This window comes from Ictidomys tridecemlineatus, chromosome 2 (genome assembly GCF_052094955.1).
Source record: "Ictidomys tridecemlineatus isolate mIctTri1 chromosome 2, mIctTri1.hap1, whole genome shotgun sequence".
NCBI classification, from domain to species: Eukaryota; Metazoa; Chordata; class Mammalia; order Rodentia; family Sciuridae; genus Ictidomys; species Ictidomys tridecemlineatus.
Window position 1 is genome coordinate 141,256,081 of NC_135478.1, and position 22,786 is coordinate 141,278,866.

Here is a 22,786-nt window from a genome sequence, read left to right on the forward strand (position 1 = left end):
AGCAGCACCGACACCATCAGAGAGCTCCCCTGCTTCGTCCACTTCTCTAGCAGAGCTGTTCACTAGGGTCAGTTTCTGAGTCTCCTCTCCCTCCTCCACACTGCCTCTTTTATTAACCTTACCCACACCCTTTAATTATCTTGTGCAGTTTTATTTGCATACTCTGCAGAAAAAGAAATTGGGATATAAGAAATTAATATCTCTTCTGCAAGTGACATATTTAAAATGTAATTAAATGAAATATCTCTGAAAGGATGATCATGGTGGAAAATTGTCAGGTAACTTCAAACTTCATTTCTACCAAGAGCCCAGTTTATCTCTGCTTTGTAAACTTAGGATCAAATCTAGAAGGGGTAGAAGAGTAAAAAAGACTGAAGACTAAAGCCTAAAGATGAGTGTCTTTCTTCTTGCTATTTACTTATGTGCTGAATTTGTACCTTTTTGTTCTTTCTCCAGCTCAGACAGGTAACAACCAACTGTAGTTACTCCTTAACTTACAATGGGGTTACACCCCAATAAACCCATTGTAAGTCAAAAAGACATTAAGTTGGTCATGCATTTAATATATTTAACCTAGCTCAGCCTAACTTGCCTTCAATGAGCTCAGAAGACTTATCTTTATTAGCCTGCATTTGGGCAAGGTAATCAAACATGAAGTTTATTTTACAATAAAGTGTTGAATTCCTCACTTAATTTATTAAGAACTCTGCTGAAAGGAAAAAACAGTATGGTTGTATGGGTTTGCTTTGCACCACTATAAAGTCTAAAATTTTTAAATTATATCATGAGAAGTTGCGGACCATCTGTATATTATCTTCCCCCCACCCTCATCTTGGTAACACTATCACAAATGCATCTCAACATTTAAGTTGTGGAAGGTGCCACAGGGAGAGGAAAATGAGGAATGTTCAGAGATTGAAGGCTCCCCTGAGAGACATAAACAGGTATTCTACTCTTGTGTAAAGGAGACAAATAGAGAAAATGGATGGCTTCGTTGAAGGGAAAAATCAGACATTTGTGTCCTTTGAGCAAAATGAGGCTTCTATGTTCAGTGCATGAAATCAGAGTTATTGAGGCTGACCACACACAGCGGAGAAGGTGGCATTGTAGAAAGGCAATAAATGGGACGGAAGGTCGTGGAGAAGGTCATAAGAATCTTGAACATCTGTAGCTGCTCTGAGTCAGGACCTGGAGCAAGAGGAAGGATCACCAAAGTCGGGGCTAGGGCACAGGGCATAGGGCACAGGGCCAGGGCACAGAGCAGAGCAACAGAATATGTTAGCAAAAAGAGATCAACTTTGAGACATTATCAAAATGATATTCAACTTCAGAGATGAAACATCTTCAAACATCTAGGCAGGGTAAAAAAAAATTAAAGGTTATCTAAAAAAATGCATTTCAAATTATCACGCTTCTTCTCCACAAAAATAAATGCCAGAGAACAGTATAACAACATGTTCAGAGTTTTGAAAGAAAAATTATGATCCAAGAATTTTGTAAATATAACTTCTGTGCCAAGGCACAGTACAGGTTTTTTTTAAAAAACATACATAGAAGGGAGGAAATTTAAGAGTACCACATGCTCTTCCTTAAATTCTCCTTGAGTTGATTCAGAATTATTTCAAAATTAAAAACTCCAGAAGAGGAAAGTGGATAGAATAGTAACAACCATGGTAAGTAAAGATGTTAGGAAAATATAAAATGTTTACAAAATAATTATAAATGTAGTTATGAAAAATTTCAGGGAAAAATCTGGGAGTGGAATGAGGGAAGAGAGTAACAGGAAAGAAATCATGTTAAATTTCCATTTAGACATTTTATCTATCTCTTTTGCCTGTATTCTGATGGAGATATAATAAATCTAAAAATTAAATATAGCTATGATGGAGTGAAATAAAAGTAGAGAAAATTAATGTATGAATCCTATAACTGCTCTAACAGATTCCATAAGTCTGGTGGCTTAAAAAAAACACAAATTTATTATCTTCACAGTTCTGAAGACTGGAAGTCCAAATCAGTTCTACTAGACCCAAATAAAGGTCTATGAAGGGCTCTAGACCTTGCAGAAACTCTGAGGGAAAATCCATCCCTTGCCTCTTTTAGCTTTAGCTAACTGCCAGCATTCCTTTGCTTGTGGACACATCAATCAATGTCTGTGATTACAGTACCTTCTCATCTATGTGTCAAATCTCCCTCTGCCTCCTGCTTATGAATCCCTGGACTAATTCAGGATAACCTTCCCATTTCAAGATTTCTAATTTAATCACTCATGCAAATCTCTTTTGTCATGCATAGGTTTTAAGTATTTGAATGTAGATAATCTAGGAGGGGATATTTTTTCAGCCAACTATAATTAATAACCAAATAAAAACAAATAAGGAAAAAGAAAAGCTTAACAAAGGAAGGTTAAAATGAAGAGAGTAAAATAATGATAAACACTGGTTTGCACAATTCATACGAATGACTTAAGCTTCATTCTAAAACTCACTATTTTAAAAGAAAATATTCCCTAAGATCCAACCATATACTGTTTGGAAGAGAAACCACTAAAATCAAATACTATCTGAGTTTAAAAACAAAGGAATGGTCACAAGTATATAAAGAAATTAAAAACTAAAAGAATTATATCATTATAATATTGATATAATACAAATTAGATTCAAAGCAAATGATATTACATGTGATATAGGGATTATTTATATTGACAAAAATATGACCTATAATGGTAATAGAACATTCATAAACTTATATGTAATAAGTAACATCACAGTAAATGTATATAATAAAACATTACTATTTCTACCGAAGAAAAAATACAAGCAAGAAAAAACAAATTTTGTAATATAAGAATGATACACATTATTGTAAAAATCTAGACAACATTTCAACAATTGGTTATATTCCAAACGACCAAGAAAGAAAATTGCTCAATAGTTTCCAAAAAGTAGAACTTAAGCAATTCATATATTTCGAAAAAACAAGCAATGGAGCTGCAATTAGTAACGTTTTTTTTTTTTTTGAATACCACTTGGAAATTTAAACATCCTCATAATTAACTCAAGTCAAGAAGGAAATCAAAGTACAATTATAGTCAATTCATAAATGTCAACAATGAAAACTCTACATATCAACAACATATGGGATAGCATTCGGAGAACAGATGGCAGTTTGAGGACATATGTCTGAATTCTCACTACCCCGCCCCTTAATTCTGACAGAAATGACCTAGGAAATATGAAACGAAAGAAAATCTTGCACAGAGAAGTGAGATTTAAATGCTAGAAACAGAGAATTTTTACTGAGAAAAATGCCAGATTGGATTCATATAAAGGAGGATTTCTGCACTGATTTCAAAAAAATAGTTTTTAGAACAATTTTATATTTACAAAAACACTGCAGATAGTAGAGAGAATTCCTATTTCACCCGTCTCCTACCTACACACTTTCCCCTGTTATTCATGTCTTGCATTAGTATGGTCCATTTGTTTAAACTGATGAATCAATATTGTTATGTTATTATTAATTAAACTCCACGGTTTTTATTAAGGTTCACTCTTTGTGTTGTGCAATTCATTGCAGTTTGACAGTTTATAATGCCATGTGTTTGCCATTACAGTATTTTACCAAAGAGTTTCACTGATGCAAAATTTCCCTGTGCTTTATCTATTCATCCCTCCCTCCTCCAAATCTCTGATAACCACTGATTTTTTTTAAACTGGCCTGTAGTTTTTCCTTTTTTGAAGAAGTAGCATAATTGGAAGTACATAGTACATAAGCTTTTAAGACTGGACTCTTAGCAATGTGCATTTAATATTCCTCTATATGTTTTCATGGCTTGAGAGTTCATTGCTGTGAACAAAATACCCAATAATAATAGCTTAGAGGAAGAAAAGTTTATTTTGGCTCATGGTTTTGAAGGCTTCAGTCCATGGTTGTCTGGTTCCATTGCTCTGTTCTGAGGTGAAGCAGAAGATCATGGTGGTGGGGCATGATAAAGGAACTGCTTAGTTGCGGTGGCCAAGAAGCAGAGAGAGAATAAGAAGTCAGGGACCAGATATATAATTCCCAAGACATGCCCCTGTGATCTACTTTCTCCAGCCATGCCTCACCTGCCTGCAGTTACCACCATGAGTCCATTCAAATGAATTAATTCACCGATTAGGTTACAGCTCTTGCAATATAATCATTTTATCTATGAGCATTCTGCATTGTCAAAGATGAACCTTTAGGGGGGGCATCTCATATCCAAACCATGACATTCTACTCCTGATCCCCAAAAGCTCATATTCCATATCACCAAACAAAATGCATTTAGCTCATCTCCAATAGTTCAAAGTCTCCTAGATACTTAAGGCAAACTCATGCCTCTGAAACTCTGTAAAAATTAAAAGCAAATTATATACATCCAATATATAATGGTACAGAGTGAATATTTCCATTCTAAAAGGGAGAGAAAGGGGTATAGAGAAAAGGATGCAACAAAAACTAGACTGGAGCCCAGCCAGGTATTTTCTGTAGCTCTGCCTCTGGCATCCAGGACATATGGCAGTAAGATGTGATCTCAAAAGGCTTGTGAAGCCCATGCTTTGTTTGTGCTTGTTTTAGCTCACGTGGCCTCTCTCTTAGGCTAGCTCTGTTCACAACCAGCAGATTTCCTTTTTACCTTACTAGCTTCTTTTAATCCCAAGGGGATCCACTGAAGTCAAAGCTTCCTTCTCATAGCTTCATGTATCAACTTCTCAGGGGATGGAATCTCAGGTTTTCCTTTGAAATCTTGGTGGAAGCCTCCATGACCACTTAACCCCAGCATCCTCCACTCCTGCAGAATCATCACCACATAGATGAGGCCAAGGTCTGCTGCCAGCTTGAACAGTAGTTGGGCCTCCTTGAACCATGGCTACAGTTTCCTCTGAGTGCCTGGGTGACTGAGCATGGTGAAACAAACCCTGGAGAAGTATTTTATTCCTTTCCTCTGTATAAGCAGTATACTTCCAATGTTTCTTTTTTTTTTTTTACTATCTTTATTAGTTGTTGATGGACCTTTATTTTATTTATTTATATGTGATGCTGAGAATTGAACCCAGTTTCTCACCCCAGCCCCATTCCAATGTTTCTTAAATGAGTTTTCACTTCTATACCCTCTACCTGCAATGATGATTCCTGAAGTGTCCCCATGGCATCTTTTCTATTTTCTCTGTGCAAAGTATTTACTCTCTCTTTAGTAATAGTAAACTCTAGCAACTCCCTGGACCCTAACATTACATGTGCTTCTTCTTCAGCCAAACTGCACATTTTTTTTCCAAAACTTCCCTCTCTGCTTTTTGCTCCTGGTTCTCATAGTAAAACTGGATAAAAGCTTCCAGCAACATCCCTGCCATCAACTAAATGCTGTGCTGCCTAGAAATTTCCTCTGCCAGCACATCACTTTTATTTGTTCTTTTTAGTAGAGTATTTTATGACATACATAAATGGAATATGACTTACTCTAATTAGTTATCCCACTCTGTGGTTGTACATGATGTGGAGTTTCACTGGTTGTGTATTCATATATACACATAAGAAAGTCATGTCTGTCTCATTCTACAGTCTTTCCTATTCCCATTCCTTCTCCCTTCCCTTAAATTCAGCATCACAGAAAGTCACAGAACGTGGACAATATATAGACAACTTCTTTACCATATGTAACATGAAGGGTCTCTAATCCAATTTCCCAGTGGAGTTTTTGTTACCCTCTGAAATCCCATGAGCATAGTATTTACTGTTTGCATTCCAATGAGCATTCTGGTTTTCTGAGCTCTCCCCAGAATTGCCCATTAGGCTTTGCTTACAACAAAAAGGATAGGTTTTCTATCCTGCCTATTCAGACTTTTCTAAACTTCTCCCAGGCCCTAGGGCTTCTGGACCACATGGTTAGTTTAATTAAAGGAGCAACCCCACTAACTTGGTATCAATTTCTATGTTGGTGAGCTTTTCATCACTGTAACCACAATACCTGACAAGAATCACTAAGAGTAGGAAACGTTTATTTTGTGCTATAAGTTTCAGAGTGTCCATCCGTGGTCAGCCAACTCCATTGTTCTGGGTGGAGGTAAGGTAGAATATCATGGCAAGAGGGCATGGAAACCAAGAAGGAACAAGATGTAATCCCCAATGGCAGGCCCCTAGTGGCCTCCTTCCTATAGCTATGCCTTACCTGTTAGCTGGGCACCACACCTATCTGCCATCTTCTTTAGTGAGGTGTCTGTTCAGATCTTTTGCCCATTTTCATAGTGGGTGGTTTGTTTTCTTGTTGTGTATAGAGTCCATTGTATATTTTGGATTAAAGACTTTTATAAAAAAATATGTGCTTTGCAAAATGAACAGTTCCCTTAAATTATTAATCCATCAAATGGATTAACCTACGGATTAGGTTAGAGCTCGCACAGTCTAATCATTTTACCTTTAACCATTCCTGTTTTGTCTAACATGAGTTTTGGGGGGTCATCTTATACCCATCATACATTCAGATTTTGAAGGATATCTTGGTTTCTTACAGATTTTGGTGACTATGAATAAAACTTTTTTATTGTTTTTGGTCCCAGGAATTGAAGTCAGGGGTATTTAACACCGAGCCACATCTCCAGCCCTTTTTTGTATTTTTTTTTTTAATTTAGAGACAGGGTCTCACTGAATTGCTTAGCACCTCACTAAGTTGCTGAGGCTGCCTTTGAACTCGCCATCCTGCTGCCTCAGCCTCCCAAGCTGCTGAGATTACAGGCACATGCCATTGCACCTGGCTGAATAAAACTTCTATAAGCATTCTTGCACAAGTTTTTATGTGAACATAAATTGTCAACTCAATTTCACAAATACCTAGGATCATAGTTGCTGGATTGTATTGTAAGAATATCTTTAGCTTTGTAAGAAACTGGCAATTATCTTCCAAAATGGCTGTTCTATTTTGAAATCCCACTAGGTATAAATGAGTGTTCCTATTGATATAATTCTCTTCAGCATTTGGTATTGTCATATTTTTTAAAAACTTAGCTGTTATCTTATAGATGTGTATTGGTTTCTCACTGTTTAACTTGCAATTCTCTAATGACATATGATGTTGAGCTTCTTTCATATATGTGTTTTACATCTTCTTTGTTTTTATTTTATTTTACTATTGGGACTTGAACTCAGGGGCACTTAACCACTGAGCCACTTCCCAGTCTTTTAAAAAAATGGTTTTAGACAGGGTCTTGTTAAGTTGCTTAGAGCCCCAGTAAGTTGCTGAGGTTGGTCTTGAACTTGGGATCCTCCTGCCTCAACCTCATGAGTCACTGTGGTTACAGGCATGTGCCACCATAGCACAGCTGCCATCTTCTTTAGTGAGGTGTCTATTCAGATCTTTTGCCCATTTTCAAACTGGGTGTTTGTTTTCTTGTTGTGTATCAGAGTCCTTTGTACATTTTGGATAAAAGTCTTTTATAAAATATGTGCTTTGCAAATGTTTTTCCATTCTGTGGATTGGTTTTTCATTCATTTAAACAATGTCTTTTGCATAGTAAAATTTTAAATTTTCATAAAGCCCAACATTTTAATTTTTTCTCTAGTGGATTATGCTGTTGGTATTATATGTAAAAATGGACATACTCAAGATCCCCTGGATCTTTCCTATAATTATCTTCCAGAAGAATTTTAGTATTATGTATTATATTTATATCTATATGGAGCTTTTTTGGGTAAAAGGTGTAAGGTCTGTGTTATAACTAAGTTTCTTTATTTTTGGTGCTCACACAAATAGTATTTGTCTTTAATTTCAAAATTGCATTTTTTATTGCTGGAAAACATTTGACTTTGTATAATACCCATGTATTCTTCAATCTTGCTATTTTTGCCTACTGAGTCCACTAGTTTTTGTACATTTGTTTGTTTATCTGTTCTTTCAATGGTTAGTGATTTTTAGTTCTACTCTATGTGATCTGAGAGCATAGTTTATGATTTTTGCTTTTTTACATTGTTAAGGTATGTTTTATGTCCAGGCTGTATTTTATCTTGTTGAATGTCCTATGTGAGTTTGTAAGAACATGTGTTCTCTTACTGTTGGATGAAGTATTCTATAAATGTCATTTAAATCAACTTGATTAATAGTTAAGTTCACTTTTACTGCTAGTTGTTTAGTTCAACAATATCTCCTTTCATCCCTTTTAACATTGCTTCATTCAATTTTCTTATCTGATTTAAAAATACATTGTTGCTAATATTACATTGAGAAGTTATCTGCAGATCAATGTAGAATTAAACAAGTAAAAGATTATATTTCACCTTCATTTATTCCTTCTCTAATAGTTTCGCTTTCTTTAAATGGATTGGAGCTTATGATTTGTATTATCTTCTTATTTTTCTGAAGAATTTCTTTGAATAGTTCTTACAAGGCAAGTTTACTCATGGCAAATTTCCTCAGTTTTTAATTTTCTTAATACTTTTCTATTTTTTATTCACTTTGTATTTTTGGTGTTGGGTACTGAACCCCCACAGCTTCATAAATGCTAAACACTTGCTCTACCCCCCAAATCTTAGAAATTCTTATTAATATTACTTTATAGGTAAGGAGTCTCTCCCCCTACTATCATCTCTCAGGGTTTTCTCTTCGACTTTGGTTTTTGTGTGTGTGTGTGTGTGTGTGTGATTTAAATGTGCTATGAGAAGGGATATATGTTTTTGGTATTTATCTTGCTTTGGTGTTCTCTGAAATTCCTGAATTTGTGGTTTGGTGTCAGCCATTAATTTCAGAAAATTTACACTTATTAGTATTTCAAATTCTTCTCCTGCTCCTTTCTTTCATGTTTTGGAGTTTCCATTGTTTATATACTACACATTACTCAATAGTTCTTGGATTTTTCATTCCATTTAAAAATAAACTTAATTTGTAGAGTCATTTTAGATTAACAGAAAAATTGAGCAGAAGGAAAAGAAGTCTCTCATAAGCTCCCAGCCCCTACATACACAGAGCCTCCCTCATTATCAAAGTCCTACCCAAGAGTGGTGTATTTGTTATAACTGACAAACCTACTTGATACATCATTATCTCCAAAAATTCATAGTTTACATAAGGATTCATTTGTACTGTTATACATTGTATGGATTTTGACAAATATATTGTGCCACGTATATATCCACCATTATGATTTAATCTAGAGTTGTTTTACTGCCCCCAAGTCCTCCATGATCCTGATCCATTCACTGTCTTCATAGTTTTGCCTTTTCCATGTTATGTATTTGGATCACTCAGTATGTAGCCTTCTCAGGTTGGCTCTTTTACTTAGTCGTATGCAATTAAGGTTCTTCAATATCTCTACATGGGACATGTAAGCTTTAACTGAACTTGATGGCTCTCTTCTTACCATGAAGTAGTATTTCATTGTATGAATAGATCACAGCTTATTTCTTCATTTTCTGAGGGACATCTTAATTGCTTCCAAATTTAGCAATTATGAATAAAGCTAGTACACACAATCATATGCAGGTATCTGTGTGGACATATATTTTAAACTTGTTGGGGCAAATAACAGTAAACATACTTGCTCAATTATATGGTGAGAATATAAATTTTAGAATAAACTGTTGATGTGTCTTTAGAATAAACTTGCTGTACCATTTTGTAATCCCACTAGTAATGAAGAAAAGTTTCTGTTGTTTAACATTCTCAATAGATTTTGGTGTTATTTATGTTTTAGATTTTGGTCATTCTTTTAAGAGTGCAGTGGTTTCTCATTGTTGCTTCAGTTTGAAATTCTCCAATGACATGATGTTGAACATCTTTTCATTAGCTTATTTGCCATCTCCTTGGTGGATTGTTTGTTCTTTTCACCTTTTAAAAGTGAGATTGTTCATTTTCTATTGAGTTAGAGTTCTCTGTATATTTTTGAACAATAGTCCTTTGTTAGATATCTTTTGCCAACATTTTCTCCCAGTCTGTGGCATGCATTCTCATTTCTTGAAAAGCATTTTTTACAGGGCAGAAATTTTAATTTTAATGAAGTCCAGCTTACTAATTCTTTCTTTCATGGATCATGACTTTGATGTCATAACTACAAAATCAGCTTCATACTTAAGATCATCAAGTTTTCCTCCAATGTTATCTTCTATGAGTTTTATAGTTTTGCACTTCCATTTATGCCAATGATTCTTATTGAAGTCGGTGGTGATGAATATAATGTATATATCGATTTATTATTTTGCATGTGAATATCTTCTTTCAATATCATTTGTTAAAAAGATAATCATTTCTCCCTTGTATTACCTTCAGTATTTTGTAAAATATTACTTGACTATAATAATGTAGGCCTTATTTCTGGGCTTGCTATTCTGTCTCATTGATCTGTTCGTCTTTTTTTTTTTTAATCAATACTAAACTACCTTAATTACTGCAGCTTTGTAGTAGAGCTGCGTAGTGTCTCTCTTCTAATTTTGCTCTTTTCCTCCAATATTGTGTTGTCTATTCTGGGTCTTTTACATATCTCTGTAAAGTTGGAAACAGTGGTTATTTACAAGAAGAGTTTGGTTGGGATTGTGTTGAATACATAGCTCAAGTTGGGAAGATCTGACATCTTGACGCTATTGAATCTTCTAGTATAGACTCAGAACAACTCTCAATTTCAGATCTTTTATGATCACTTTCATTTAAAGTCCGTAGTTTCCTCATATAGATCTATTACATATTTTATTAGACTTTATGTAATTCATTTTTGGGGGTGCTAGTGTATGTATATTGTGTATCTGATTTCAAATTTCACTTATTCATTACTGGTATGCCGAAAAGCATTTGACTTTTATATATTAATCTTGTATTCTTCAATTTTGCTGTAATTTCTTTTTTTTTTAAGAGAGAGAGAGAGAGAGAGAGAGAGAGGGAAATTTTTTTTAATATTTATTTTTTAGTTCTCGGCGGACACAACATCTTTGTTGGTATGTGGTACTGAGGATTGAACCCGGGCCGCACGCATGCCAGGCGAGCGCGCTACCGGTTGAGCCACATCCCCAGCCCTTGCTGTAATTTCTTATTCTGGGTTTTTTCTTTTTCTTTTCTTTCTTTTTCTTTCTTTCTTTTTTTTTTTTTTTGCTAATCATTTAAATTTTTCTATGTAATCATTTAATCTGTGAACAGAGACGTTTTTTTTTCCCAATCAGTTTGCCTTTTCTTTCTATTATGGTTTGGATGTGAGGTTTCCCCCAAAAGCTCACATATAAGACAAGGCAAGAAGATTTGGAAGAGAAATGATTGAATTATAGCCTTAAACCAATCAGTGAATTAATCCCTGATAGGATTAACTGAATGGTAGGGGGCAGGTGGGTGTGGCTGGAGGAAGTGATTCATGGGAGTGTGGCTATGGCTTATATATTTTGCATCTGGAGAGTGGAGACTTTCTGTTTCATGTGAGCTGCTTTCCTCAGCTGCACTCTTCTGCCATGATGTTCAGCCTCACTTTGAGCGCCAGAGAGTGGAGCCAACTTTCTATGGACTAAGACCTCTGAAAACGTGAGCCCTCAAATAAGCTCTTTGTCCTCCACAACTGTTCTGTTTGGGTCTTTTAGCCACAGCAGTGACAAAGCTGACTAAAACACTTTCTCTTTCTTTCATCTTATTACATTATTTTGAACTTTTTGTAAATGTTACAATGGAGTGTGAGAAGGGAGAATTCTTGCACTATTCTTGGTCTTAGCAAGAAAGCTTCTAGTTTCTCACCATTATCTACTATATTAGTGTTGTAGTTTAGATAATGAGTGTCCCCCAAAAGCTCATGCGTGAGACAATGTAAGAAAGTTTCGAGGTGAAATGATTGTATAATGAGAACCTTAATCTAATCAGTGTGTTAATCCCCTAAACAGAGTGCTTATTAGGCAGATAGGATGTGGCTGGAAGAGGTGGATCACTGGGGTGGTGGATATATATTTTGTTCCAGGTGAGGAACTCTCTCTCTCTCTCTGTTTCCTGATGTGATGTCTTGATCCAATTTTTTCCATCATACCCTTTTGCCATGATGTTCTGCCTTACCTTGGGCTCTGAGGAATGCAGTCAGCTCTCTATGGACTGAGATCTCTGAAACTGGGAGCGCCAAATAAACTTTTTCCCCTCTAAAATTGTTATTGGTAGGTTGTTTGGTGGCAGCAATGAAAAAGCTAGACTAAAACAATTAGCTATGTTTTTTTTCCTCTCTTTTCATAAATATTACTTATCAAGTTGAGGAAGTTTCTCTCTATTCTTAGTTTAGTAAGGTTTTTTTTTTTAATTGTAAATGTATACTGGCTTTTGTTAAATGCCTAAATGCTTTCCTAATCTATTAACATAATCTGTGATTTTTATTTAACCCAAAGGTGTAATGAATTATGTTAACTGAGTTTTCAATGTTGAACCTGACTTGTACGCTTGGAGATAAACCGAGTTGGTTGAGGCATATAATTATTTTGTACACTGTTGGATTTGATTTGTTAATATTTGTTGAGTATTTTTTGCTTCTATGTTTATTAGAGATATTGGTCTGTCATTTTCTTTTTTGCAATATCTTTGTCTGGTTTGAGTATTGGCATAAAACTTGTCTCATAGAATAATTTAGGAGGTATTGCCTCTGCTTCTATCTTCTGGAAAGGTTGAAAATTGATACAATTTCTTAGCTAAATGTTTCATAGAATATAACAGTGAACCTTTCAGAACATGGTGCCTTCTGTTTGAAAGCTGATTAATTATTTATTCAATAATTAATTTCTTTTTACAAATATAAACCTGTTACTATTGCCCATTACTTCTTGTGTGAATTTGGTAGGTTTAATTTCAAGAAATTGGTTTCTCTTATCTAGGTTATCAAATTTGTGGACATAAAGTTATTGCTCATAATATTCCTTTATTAACCTTTTAATATTATGAGGTTTGTTTTGATGTCTAGTTTATTTTTTTCCAAATTAAAATCTATGTATAGTTATCTCTTATTACCTACAGGGGATTGATTCCAGAACCCTTCCACTGATATTAAAATCCATGGATGCTCCTTATATTAAACTTTCCTTATATTAAATGGTCTAGTATTTGCAATATAATCTACACTGATCTTCTCACAGTTTTAGTGATTTCTAAATTATTAATAATACTTCACACAATGTAAATGTTATGGAAGAGTTATTATACTGTATTGTTTAAGGGAATAATAACAAGAAAAATATGTATCTATTCAGATGGACATTCTTAAACAAATTGTTTTACCCATGATTGGTTGAATCTGTGTATGTGAAAACCTTAGGTGCAAAGGACCAACTGGGTATATGCATTTAGTTATTTACAGATCTATGCATTTATGTATTTCAGCAGATATATTGAAGTATAATTATTCCTTTAAAAACTACATGTTTAATTTAGTTTGAGGCATTTGGACACAAACTAGAAATTATTCATATTCCATAACTGAAACTTTATACCTTTGAGCAAAAATTTCTCTGTTGTCCAGCTGGAAATGCTCTGGCAATATTGTCCTATTCTTTACTTCTATGAATTTGGCTATTTTAGGTCTTAATATCAGTGAAATCATGAATTATTTATCATTCTTTAACTGGCTTATTTCATTTAGCACAATGTCCTCCAGATTTATCCATGTTGTCCAAATAGTAGGGTGTCCTTTTTATTTAAGCTGAAAAATATTTCTTTCTATATATATTTCATAGTTACTTTATCCTTTTATCAGTGATATTTGGGTTTGTTGGGAATAATTTTGCTACAAACATCCTGAGTTGCAGCTATCCCGTCAGCAGTACTAATACTAATTCTTTTATATCTATGCTCAGAAGTAAGATTGGTCTAATTCTATTCAAGGAACCTCCATACTGTTTTCCAAAGTGGCTACTTTATGTTTCCACCAATAGTGTTATAAACATTTTCTTTTCCTTCACTTCTTTTCCTCCTTGCTAAGACCTATTACTTTTTGTCTTGTTTATAATACCCATCCTGACAGGTGTGGGGTGATATCTCATTGTGGTTTTTATTTACATTATCCTGATAATTGGTGATGTTGATCATCTTTTCATATACCTGTTAGCCATTTGTATGTCTTCTTTGGAGATGTGTTTATTCAAATATTTTGCTCATTTTTAATTGTTTTTTTTTCAATATTGAGTTGTAGAAGTTTCTATTATATTTGGACTATTAGCTCTTTGCATTACACATGGTTTACAGATGTTTTCTGTTGCTTAGTTTGCCTTTTCACTTTGTCCTTTGCTGGATTTGATGCACAGAATCTTTTTCGTTTCACACTGTCTTGCTTATCTGCTTTGGTTTTATTGCTTGAGTGCTTGATATCACATCCAAGAAATCATTGCCACAGTTTTATTCTCCGTTTCCACGTGTTTGATTTTTTTTTCTTTTTTAGATTCTGCAAATAAGGGAGATCATGCATTATTTGTCTTGCTGTGTCTGGCTTATTTCCCTTAACCTAATAACCTTCAGTTCACCCATATTGTGGCAGATAATAAGATCTCCCTCTTTTTTAAGACTGAATAGTATTTCATTGTGTGTGTATGTATGTCTGAATATATGTGTATATATATCACATTTTTTATATATTTTCATTGATTAATCAGCACTTATTAATTCTATATCCTAGGCATTTTGAAAAATGCTAAAATGAACTTGAGAGTCTGGGTATCCCTTTGACATTCTAATTTCATATCCTTTGAATATATACCCAGAAGTGGGATTTCTGGATCATATGATAGTTCTAATTTTAATTTTAAAAGGATTCTCTATACTGCTTTTCATAGCAGCTTCACAATTTTACATTCCCACCAACAGTGTACAAGGGTTCCTTTTCTCCATACCCTTTCCAACATTTGTTATTATTCTTTTTTCTTTTTGGCAATAGCTATCCTAACAGGCATGAGGTAATATCTCATTATGGTTCTAGTTTGTATTTCTATGATTATCAATGATGTTTCTTATTCCCATTGTCCATTTGTATGTCTTCTTTGGATAAATGGGTACTCAAGTCATTTGCCCATTTTTTCATTAGCCCCCCCCCGCCCCCATTGTATTAGTTAGCTTTTAATGGCTGTAATAAAACTCTTGGCATAGAATAACTTTATAAGAAAGAAGGTTTATTTAGTTCATACGTGTTGGAGATTCAAAATCAGACAGCATAGTACAGATGGAAGATAGTGGAACATTTATGGAGGATTCTCATTCAAATGCTGGGTGTAGCCAGGCTTGTTCCCATTATGATAATCCTTTCATGAGAACTAGGGACTTATAAGAGGTCTACCTTCCATGAACACACTTATAAGAACTCAAATATCTCCTGTTAGGCCCACTGCTTGAAGTTTCTACCACTTCCAATACTGCCACACTGAGATACATCCACATGAACCCTTGGGAGATACAATTAAACCATATCCATAGCATAGCTCATAATATTGAGTTGCTTGTGGTAATAGAACCTTTATCAGATATATAGTTTGTAAATATATTCTCCAAATCTATAGGTTGTTTATTCATTCTGTTGATTGTTTCCTTTGCTGTGCAAAGATTTTTAGATTGATGTAATCCTATGTGTCTGCTTTTGTTACTTGTGCTTTTTGGGCACAAACAATCCATAACAGACAAATGTTATGGAGATTTTCTATTATGTTTTCTTCTAGAGGTTTTATAATTCTAGGTTTTATGTTTAATTCCCCAATCCATTTTGAGTTAATTTTCATTCATGGTGTGTGGTAAGAGCCTAACTTCATTTTTCTGCACATGAACATCCAGTTTTCCCAGGGCCCATTCAGTGAAGAAAATATCCTTTTCTGTTCTATATTCTGGGTGCCTTTGCCAAAAGTGAATTGATCATACACATATGTATTTATTTCTGGGATCTCTAAACTGATCCTTTGTTCTATATGTTGTTTTTATGCAAATGTCATGCTGTTTTGATTATAACTTTGAATTATATTTTGAAAGGCAGTTTGATGTTTTTCGCTTTTTACTTCTTGCTCAAGATTGATTTAACTATTTTGAGCTTTTGTGGTTCCCTATATATTTTTTCCACATCTGTGAAAAATATTGTTAGAATTTTGATTGGAGGTGCACTGAATCTGCAGACCCCTTTGGGTAGTATACACCATTTTACCAATATAAATTCTTCTAATACAAGAACATGAGATATCCTTCCATTCATTTTTTCTCCTACTTCCTTAATCAGTGTTCTATAAATTAAAGTGTACAGTTATTTTACCACTTTAGTTAAATTTATTCCTCAGCGTTTTACTATGTATTTGTAGCAATTATAAGTGGGATTATTTTCTTGATTTCTTTTTTGGATAGTTTGCTATGTATAGTCAATAATCTACACTAGTATATATTAGTAGTATATGCTGCTGATCTTTGCCAATTGAATTTTGTATCTTTCAACTTTACTAAATTTGTTCATTAATTTTATTTTAATTTAGTTTTTTGGTGGAGCCTTTAGAGTTTTCTACATATAATATTATATTATCTGCAAACAGGCGATTTTTACTTCTTCATTTCTGTTTTGGAAGCCTTTTCTTTCTTTCTGTTGCTTAATTGCTAAGATTCTAGCACTATGCTGAATAGGACTGGTAAGAGTGGGCATCCTCATCTCTTCCTAATCATAGAAAGAAAGCATTTAAACTATTACTGTTGAGTATAATGTTAGCCATCGCCTCATCATGTATGGCCTTTATTGTGTTGAGGTATTTTCCTTCCATTGCTAATTTGTTGCACATTTTTTACATGAAATGATATTGAATTTTGTCAAATGCTTCAATGTCAACCATAGGTAGCAGCTTAGGGCCTTCTCTATTTCTTTGTGAGGACTGACATCATCACTGGCATATACTTGGTCTTTCAGAATCTAAGGAATATGTCAGAAATGTTCAAAGCCCCCCATGGAAATCTCATTATCCAGCTTATGATTGTAAGATTTTTCTTAGTCTATTGTTTTCCTCAAGAGTTTCCCAATACTTCATGCATCTTTTATGCTGATTGATTGCCTGCATATATATTTTTAATTCTCAGAGGGAAAAGGGCTTCACGATGTGCAAATTCTGAATAAAGTAAAATACAGACAGCCTTGTCAGTGGGGTCTTCTAAGGATCTTCAGGAACATTACATATTAGCAAATTTTGGGAAATGAAGCTTTGAAAGAGCTCTAGCCCTGTTCTGCTCTCTCTGGTGGCAGCCAGAGTGTTTTTACTGGGAATGAGAACTGTTAATTTTCAAGGCTACAGCAGAGCTGGATACTGAGGGATGAGAATAATGCAAGCTAAAACACCACAAAGCTAATTTTTCCTTCTAAGATTCAGTCATTTTCATGAATAAATGCTCCCTTGGTTGTTGCAAGCTTTTGGTTAAATTCCAGAGTCCTTAAAAATTTGATTCTGACAGTTTTTTTCAGGTTTCTTGTTGCCTTTCTGAGGAGATAATTATTAAGAATTTTTTTGCTACATTTTGTGATGCCACCAAGCCATATTTTCTATTAAATAATATATAATTTCAATGTTCATTGTAAATATAGTTAGAAGAGACATGTATATTTCTGAGTAAAGAGGACATTTTTAAGTTGTCAATAAGGAAAAAAAATGGTAGCTGATATTCATTTCAAAAATGCAGGTGTGATTGCCAGCCTCTAACATGTCCCTAGTAATTCTTGCTTCCTGGTTTTAGTCTCTCTTGTGAGTTTGTTCTCCCCATACTGAATCAGAGTTGATTTGTATAACCAAGAGAATGGTGTGAAGGTGATGGTTTTGTGACTTTGGAGACTAGTTCATAAAACATATGGCCACTTCCACCTTGGTCTAGGAAAAACCCGCTGCTGTGTGGTGAGGACTCTTAAGACTTCTGGATTGGTCTGCGTGGAGAGGTGAGTGTTCTATCTAGAGCAAGCACTAACTTGCTTGCTGTGTGAGTGACCACCTTGCAAATGAAGTGTCCAGCCCCAGTCAAGCCTTCTAATGACTGTAGGTTCATGAAACATCTGGCTGAACTTTATGATAAAACTTCATCCATACCAATCACCCTTTTCCTGCATTTTGAAACTGTGAGATAATGTTTATTGTTTTAAGCCACTAAGTTTTGCCATAATTTGTATCTCAGCAGTTGATTACTAATACAGTAAGCAGTTGAAACACATTTATCTACAAGGAGGTACAAATCCTCAAGAAGAAATTGAATGTTTTTCAAAATTACTCAAGAAAGCACCGTTCTCATATAGTGGTAGGGGCTTTTACACCTACTGTATTTTCAAGGTCATATACAGAGCAAACAGGAAGATTAAAATTGGAACTATTTTCTATTCATTTTCTAAACAATAAAAAGCTCTATAACTAAATTTATTTCATAAAAATGATGAAACAAATAAAAATAATAATTTTTAAATGAATACAGATACAAAAATCCTAAATAATCCTGCCAAAAAGTGGCATCTAGTAAGGAGTTCCAGAAATGCACTATACAGCTACACAGCTGCAATAATTTAGACCTGAAATACTGGGATCAGAGTAGAAATGAATTATTGGAAAATAATTTCAGGATATCAGAAACAGGCCACATCAATGTTAACACTAGTTATTAAATGGTCCATTCTTTCCATATGCTATTGAGTTGTCTTTATCTATATTATATACATACATGATGTATTAATAATGCAAATATGCTACATATAATATTTTAAATTAATTATATAGTATAATACATGTCACTTACATTGAAGCATATTGATGGGCATAGTATAGATATCTTTAATGTAAAAATGAATCTTAGCAAAAACCAGAGAATATTAAGTATCCTAGTTACAAAATAATTGAAAAGGGATGATAATCAGTTTAGAAAAGAAATTCAATTAGAAAATTAGAATAAGAAATGTCAATAATAAAATATAAATACAAAATTTAAATTAAAAAAAGAAAATAAATGTCAATATATATTTTTAAAAATGCATTTTGCTGGCAATTATATAGGAAGTTAGTGCTTATCTTCTAACAAACTGTCAAAATTTTTCCAAAGAAGCAGTAACCAGTATTGGGTTAGTTTGAAGGCAAAACATAGATATAATTAACAAATTTTCTGGAGATTATTTAGCCATAATATGTCACAAATTTTAATACTGACCCATAACTTTTACTTAATGCTTGATATATCGAATACTTTTTATTCTTGGAATTGCTTATTTGTGTTTTCTTTAAGTATAATTTTTTAACAAAAGAAATACATTAAAAAACTCTTGCAAATTTTGCTTGTTCTTTCTCCTAGGAGGAAGTGAGTAGTTTGTTGCATAGAAGTGCAAAATTTATGTTGTTTTCCTTAGGAAAAACCCACATGTTAACTTTGGTGTTAGTTTGTCCTATCACATCTGGAAGGTGCTGCATACCTGCAAATAGCGGACCACTCGGCAGACCAGGTCAGGTGCAAGGAAGTCTCCAGTGATTCGCCAAATAATATCTGTCAAGATGTTGACCAGTCCCGTGAAAGTGTCTAACAAAACCAAAACAACACAAAACAGTGCTTAATTGCAGTCTTTCTCTTATTCATGGCTATACTGTTGTAGAAATGAATTCCTGGGGAGATCTTCTTTTTCTCTTGGTTTGTCAGATGGCAACTGACAAAAATTAAGGCCAACAGGAGGCCTTTCACTTTTCTTATTTGAGTTTGTTACAACTCAAATGGAACCACCTAGGAAGGATTTCAGCAATGACTGAGGAGGAATCAAACTAATCATAGAGTTGATCTTTTAAATCACAGAGGAAGAGTTTTAGGGGATCTAGTCCTATTCCAAACAAACACTGTGTGAGAATCAGAAGAAGGCAAAACTGAGAAAAGCTAAATGTTTACCATTTGGAACCATACTACTCCCCCCCCCTTACACTCTTTATTTTACAACTTAGTCTTCTTATCTCCCTACCTTAAGTTCCTTTGCTTTATCCTACTTTTGACATCTGTGCTTGGAAAAAATGAAGTGCATGATCTATCAATTTAATTAAATTGGTTGGTTAGACTATAAGGGAACTGAGGCAGAGGTCAAGAACTTTGTTCTTCTGTGGGAAGCTTGCCTGTACTCAATCCTATATTTACAGATTATACAAGTTGTACAGATGTCTACAAAAGAAATGGCAACCTATGATGGTGGTCTAAAAATTCCCTCTTTTCCTTCCATGGCAGATACCACTAACTGACTATGTGATCCAGAATCTTATAAACCAGTGCTTCAAAGATTATCTGCTGATTGATGGTTAGAATTGGAACACAAGACTGGAGAAGCAAGAATTCAATGATTTTTTCAGGCATAGAATGTAACAGCCTTCCTAAAACTCCAGAGGCAGGGCAAGTTTATTTCTAGGGTAGTTCTTAGAAGCCTGGAGAAAGTGATGGTCCTTCTTAAACAAAATGGGAATTCTGAAGTTGCTCCCACAGATAGTAAAGACTAAATAGTTAAAAGAAATGAGCATAGATATACTTTATGAAGCCAGAAGACCCCCCCAAAGAAATCTTTTTCATAAGAGGGTTTGAGAACCCGCACATACCATTCATTAAGACTACCAAAAGTGGTGAAAGAGACCCCAGCTTTACTAAACAGCTCAGTGGTGCTTCCATCACAGGCCAGCATAGGTAGTAGGAGAAGTGGTTACAGATCCAGGTCTTGCAACACTGTGGAATGAACTGTGTGATTCCCCAAGTCCTTCCCAGAGGGCCTTTTGTGCATTTGTTTGTATGATTATAAACTGGGGAAAGAGGAAGACATAGACACTTTAAAAGACTGTTAGGCACAGTTTCTGGGTAGACACAAAAGCCAGAGATCTGAGTGTTATTATGGCCTCATTGTTAGAGCAGAATCTTATGGGCCAGGTAATAAATAACATCCTGGCTACAATAGTATGGTCCATGAGGTCTGCAGTCATTCTCCTTAGTTATTCCTCCAGTCTTTGAATGATTAATTGGAATAGATGTACTTGGCAGTTCAAGTAACCTCAATTTGGTTCCCCCATCAGGAAGGCCAAAGTGAAGTCCTCAATTCACCAATTTGGTCCTTGCAGAAAACTAGGTGGATCCTGGAGAATAACTATAGACAGACCCAAACTCAAACAAATAACAGTCCTGATTGTGCCTGTAGTAATAGATGTGGTACCTTTACTAGAATAGTTGAGTATGGTCCCAGGTACACGGCACAAGGGAATTGATTTAGCAAGAGTGTTTTTTTTCTAATCTGATCAGAAAAGAGACTCAGAAAGAGTTTTCATTCATGTGGAACAGATAGTGCTATTCATTTACTATTTTGCCCAAGGCTATGTTAACTCTCCTAAGATCTGTCATAATAGGGTCTGAAGAGACCTGGACCATCTGAAAATTCTGCAGAATATCACTTTGATCCCTTTATATTGAATGACATAACTGTGAAGGACAAGAAAGAGATGTCTAGTATATTAGAGGCTTTGATAAGAAATATACCCTCAGGAAATTGGGAGATACACTGAAAATTCAGGAACATGTCCTATCAGTAAAGTTTTGAGTGACTCAGTAGTGAGGGGCAGTGAAAATATCCACTCTCTTATTCCCACATAATAAATAAATTACTGTGTCTTACATTTCCTACCTTAAAGAAGGAGGTGAGATATCAATAAGGTCTCCTTAATTTTTGGAGACAACACTTTGTACATCTAGGAATGTTACTTTGATTCATTTACTGGATGGCATGGAAGTCTGACAGCTTGGAGGGGTCTGAAGCAGGAAAGGTTGTGTGCACAGCAGTATAATAACTGTCCTACTTGAGACAGATAATATGGCAGAATCTACAGTGTTGGAAATGTCAGTGGGGAAAGGTGTAGTTTGGAGTTGATGGACATCTGAGTGGGAGAATCAAAATGCATGTCCTAGATCTCTGGACAAGGCCAAGTCGACTGTAGACTAAAATTAATGTCTTTTGGGGCTGGGGATGTGGCTCAAGTGGTAGCGCGCTCGCCTGGCATGCGTGCGGCCCGGGTTCGATCCTCAGCACCACATACCAACAAAGATGTTGTGTCCGCCGAGAACTAAAAAATAAATATTAAAAAAAAATTCTCTCTCTCTCTCTCTCTCTCTCTCTCTCTCTCTCTCTCTCCTCTCTCACTCTCTCTTTAAAAAAAATTAATGTCTTTTTAAAAATTGTTCCTGAAATATTTCTGAGCTTTGATAGAGATAGAATTATTGATATCAGGGCACCAACAGTATTTGGAACTACCATATGAGCTAGATTTTGTTAGATGTACTAATTTGTCAGGTCAGACAGAGCCAATGGCCATCCATCAGAATATGGGTATTTTAATCAGCTTTTTCATCACTGTGACCAAAAGACCTGACAAGAATAATTTTAGAGGAGGAAAGTTTGTTTGGAGCTCATGGTGTCACAGATGGCTAACTCTTGATCAGGAACCAAGATAAGGTGGTGGGATGTGGTGGAGGAAAGCTGCTCAGGACATGGCATCAAGAACAGAGAGTGACTTTTACCCTACAAGAACAAAACCTAAGCCCCAAAGGTACATTCCCGTAACCTCCCTCCTCCACCCACACTATACCTGCCTATGATTACCACCCAGTTAATCCACTCAGGTGGATTAATGCACACATTAGGTTAAGATCGTTATAACCCAATAATTTAACCTTTGAACATTTTCGTATTACTTCATACATGATGATCTTTTGGAGAACACCTCATATCTAAACCATAAAAATGGGAATAGTACATCATATATGAAGTCTACACTAAACCAGATTGCCATGAGTAGGCAAGGAACAAGTAGCTCAGATGCCCAT

The 22,786-nt window shown here is 34.9% G+C and overlaps 1 protein-coding gene across 3 annotated transcripts in view; it reads right to left on the minus strand.

The window, feature by feature from the left end:
• Nucleotides 1-22,786, minus strand: part of Npsr1 (neuropeptide S receptor 1) — a 198,686-nt gene that overhangs the window by 42,463 nt on the left and 133,437 nt on the right. For all 3 annotated transcript variants that reach the window (XM_078039864.1, XM_040291837.2, XM_021722277.3), the window contains exon 3: nucleotides 19,374-19,477. In XM_078039864.1, coding sequence (XP_077895990.1) covers nucleotides 19,374-19,477 — 104 coding nt within the window. The remainder of the gene's footprint in view (nucleotides 1-19,373; nucleotides 19,478-22,786) is intronic.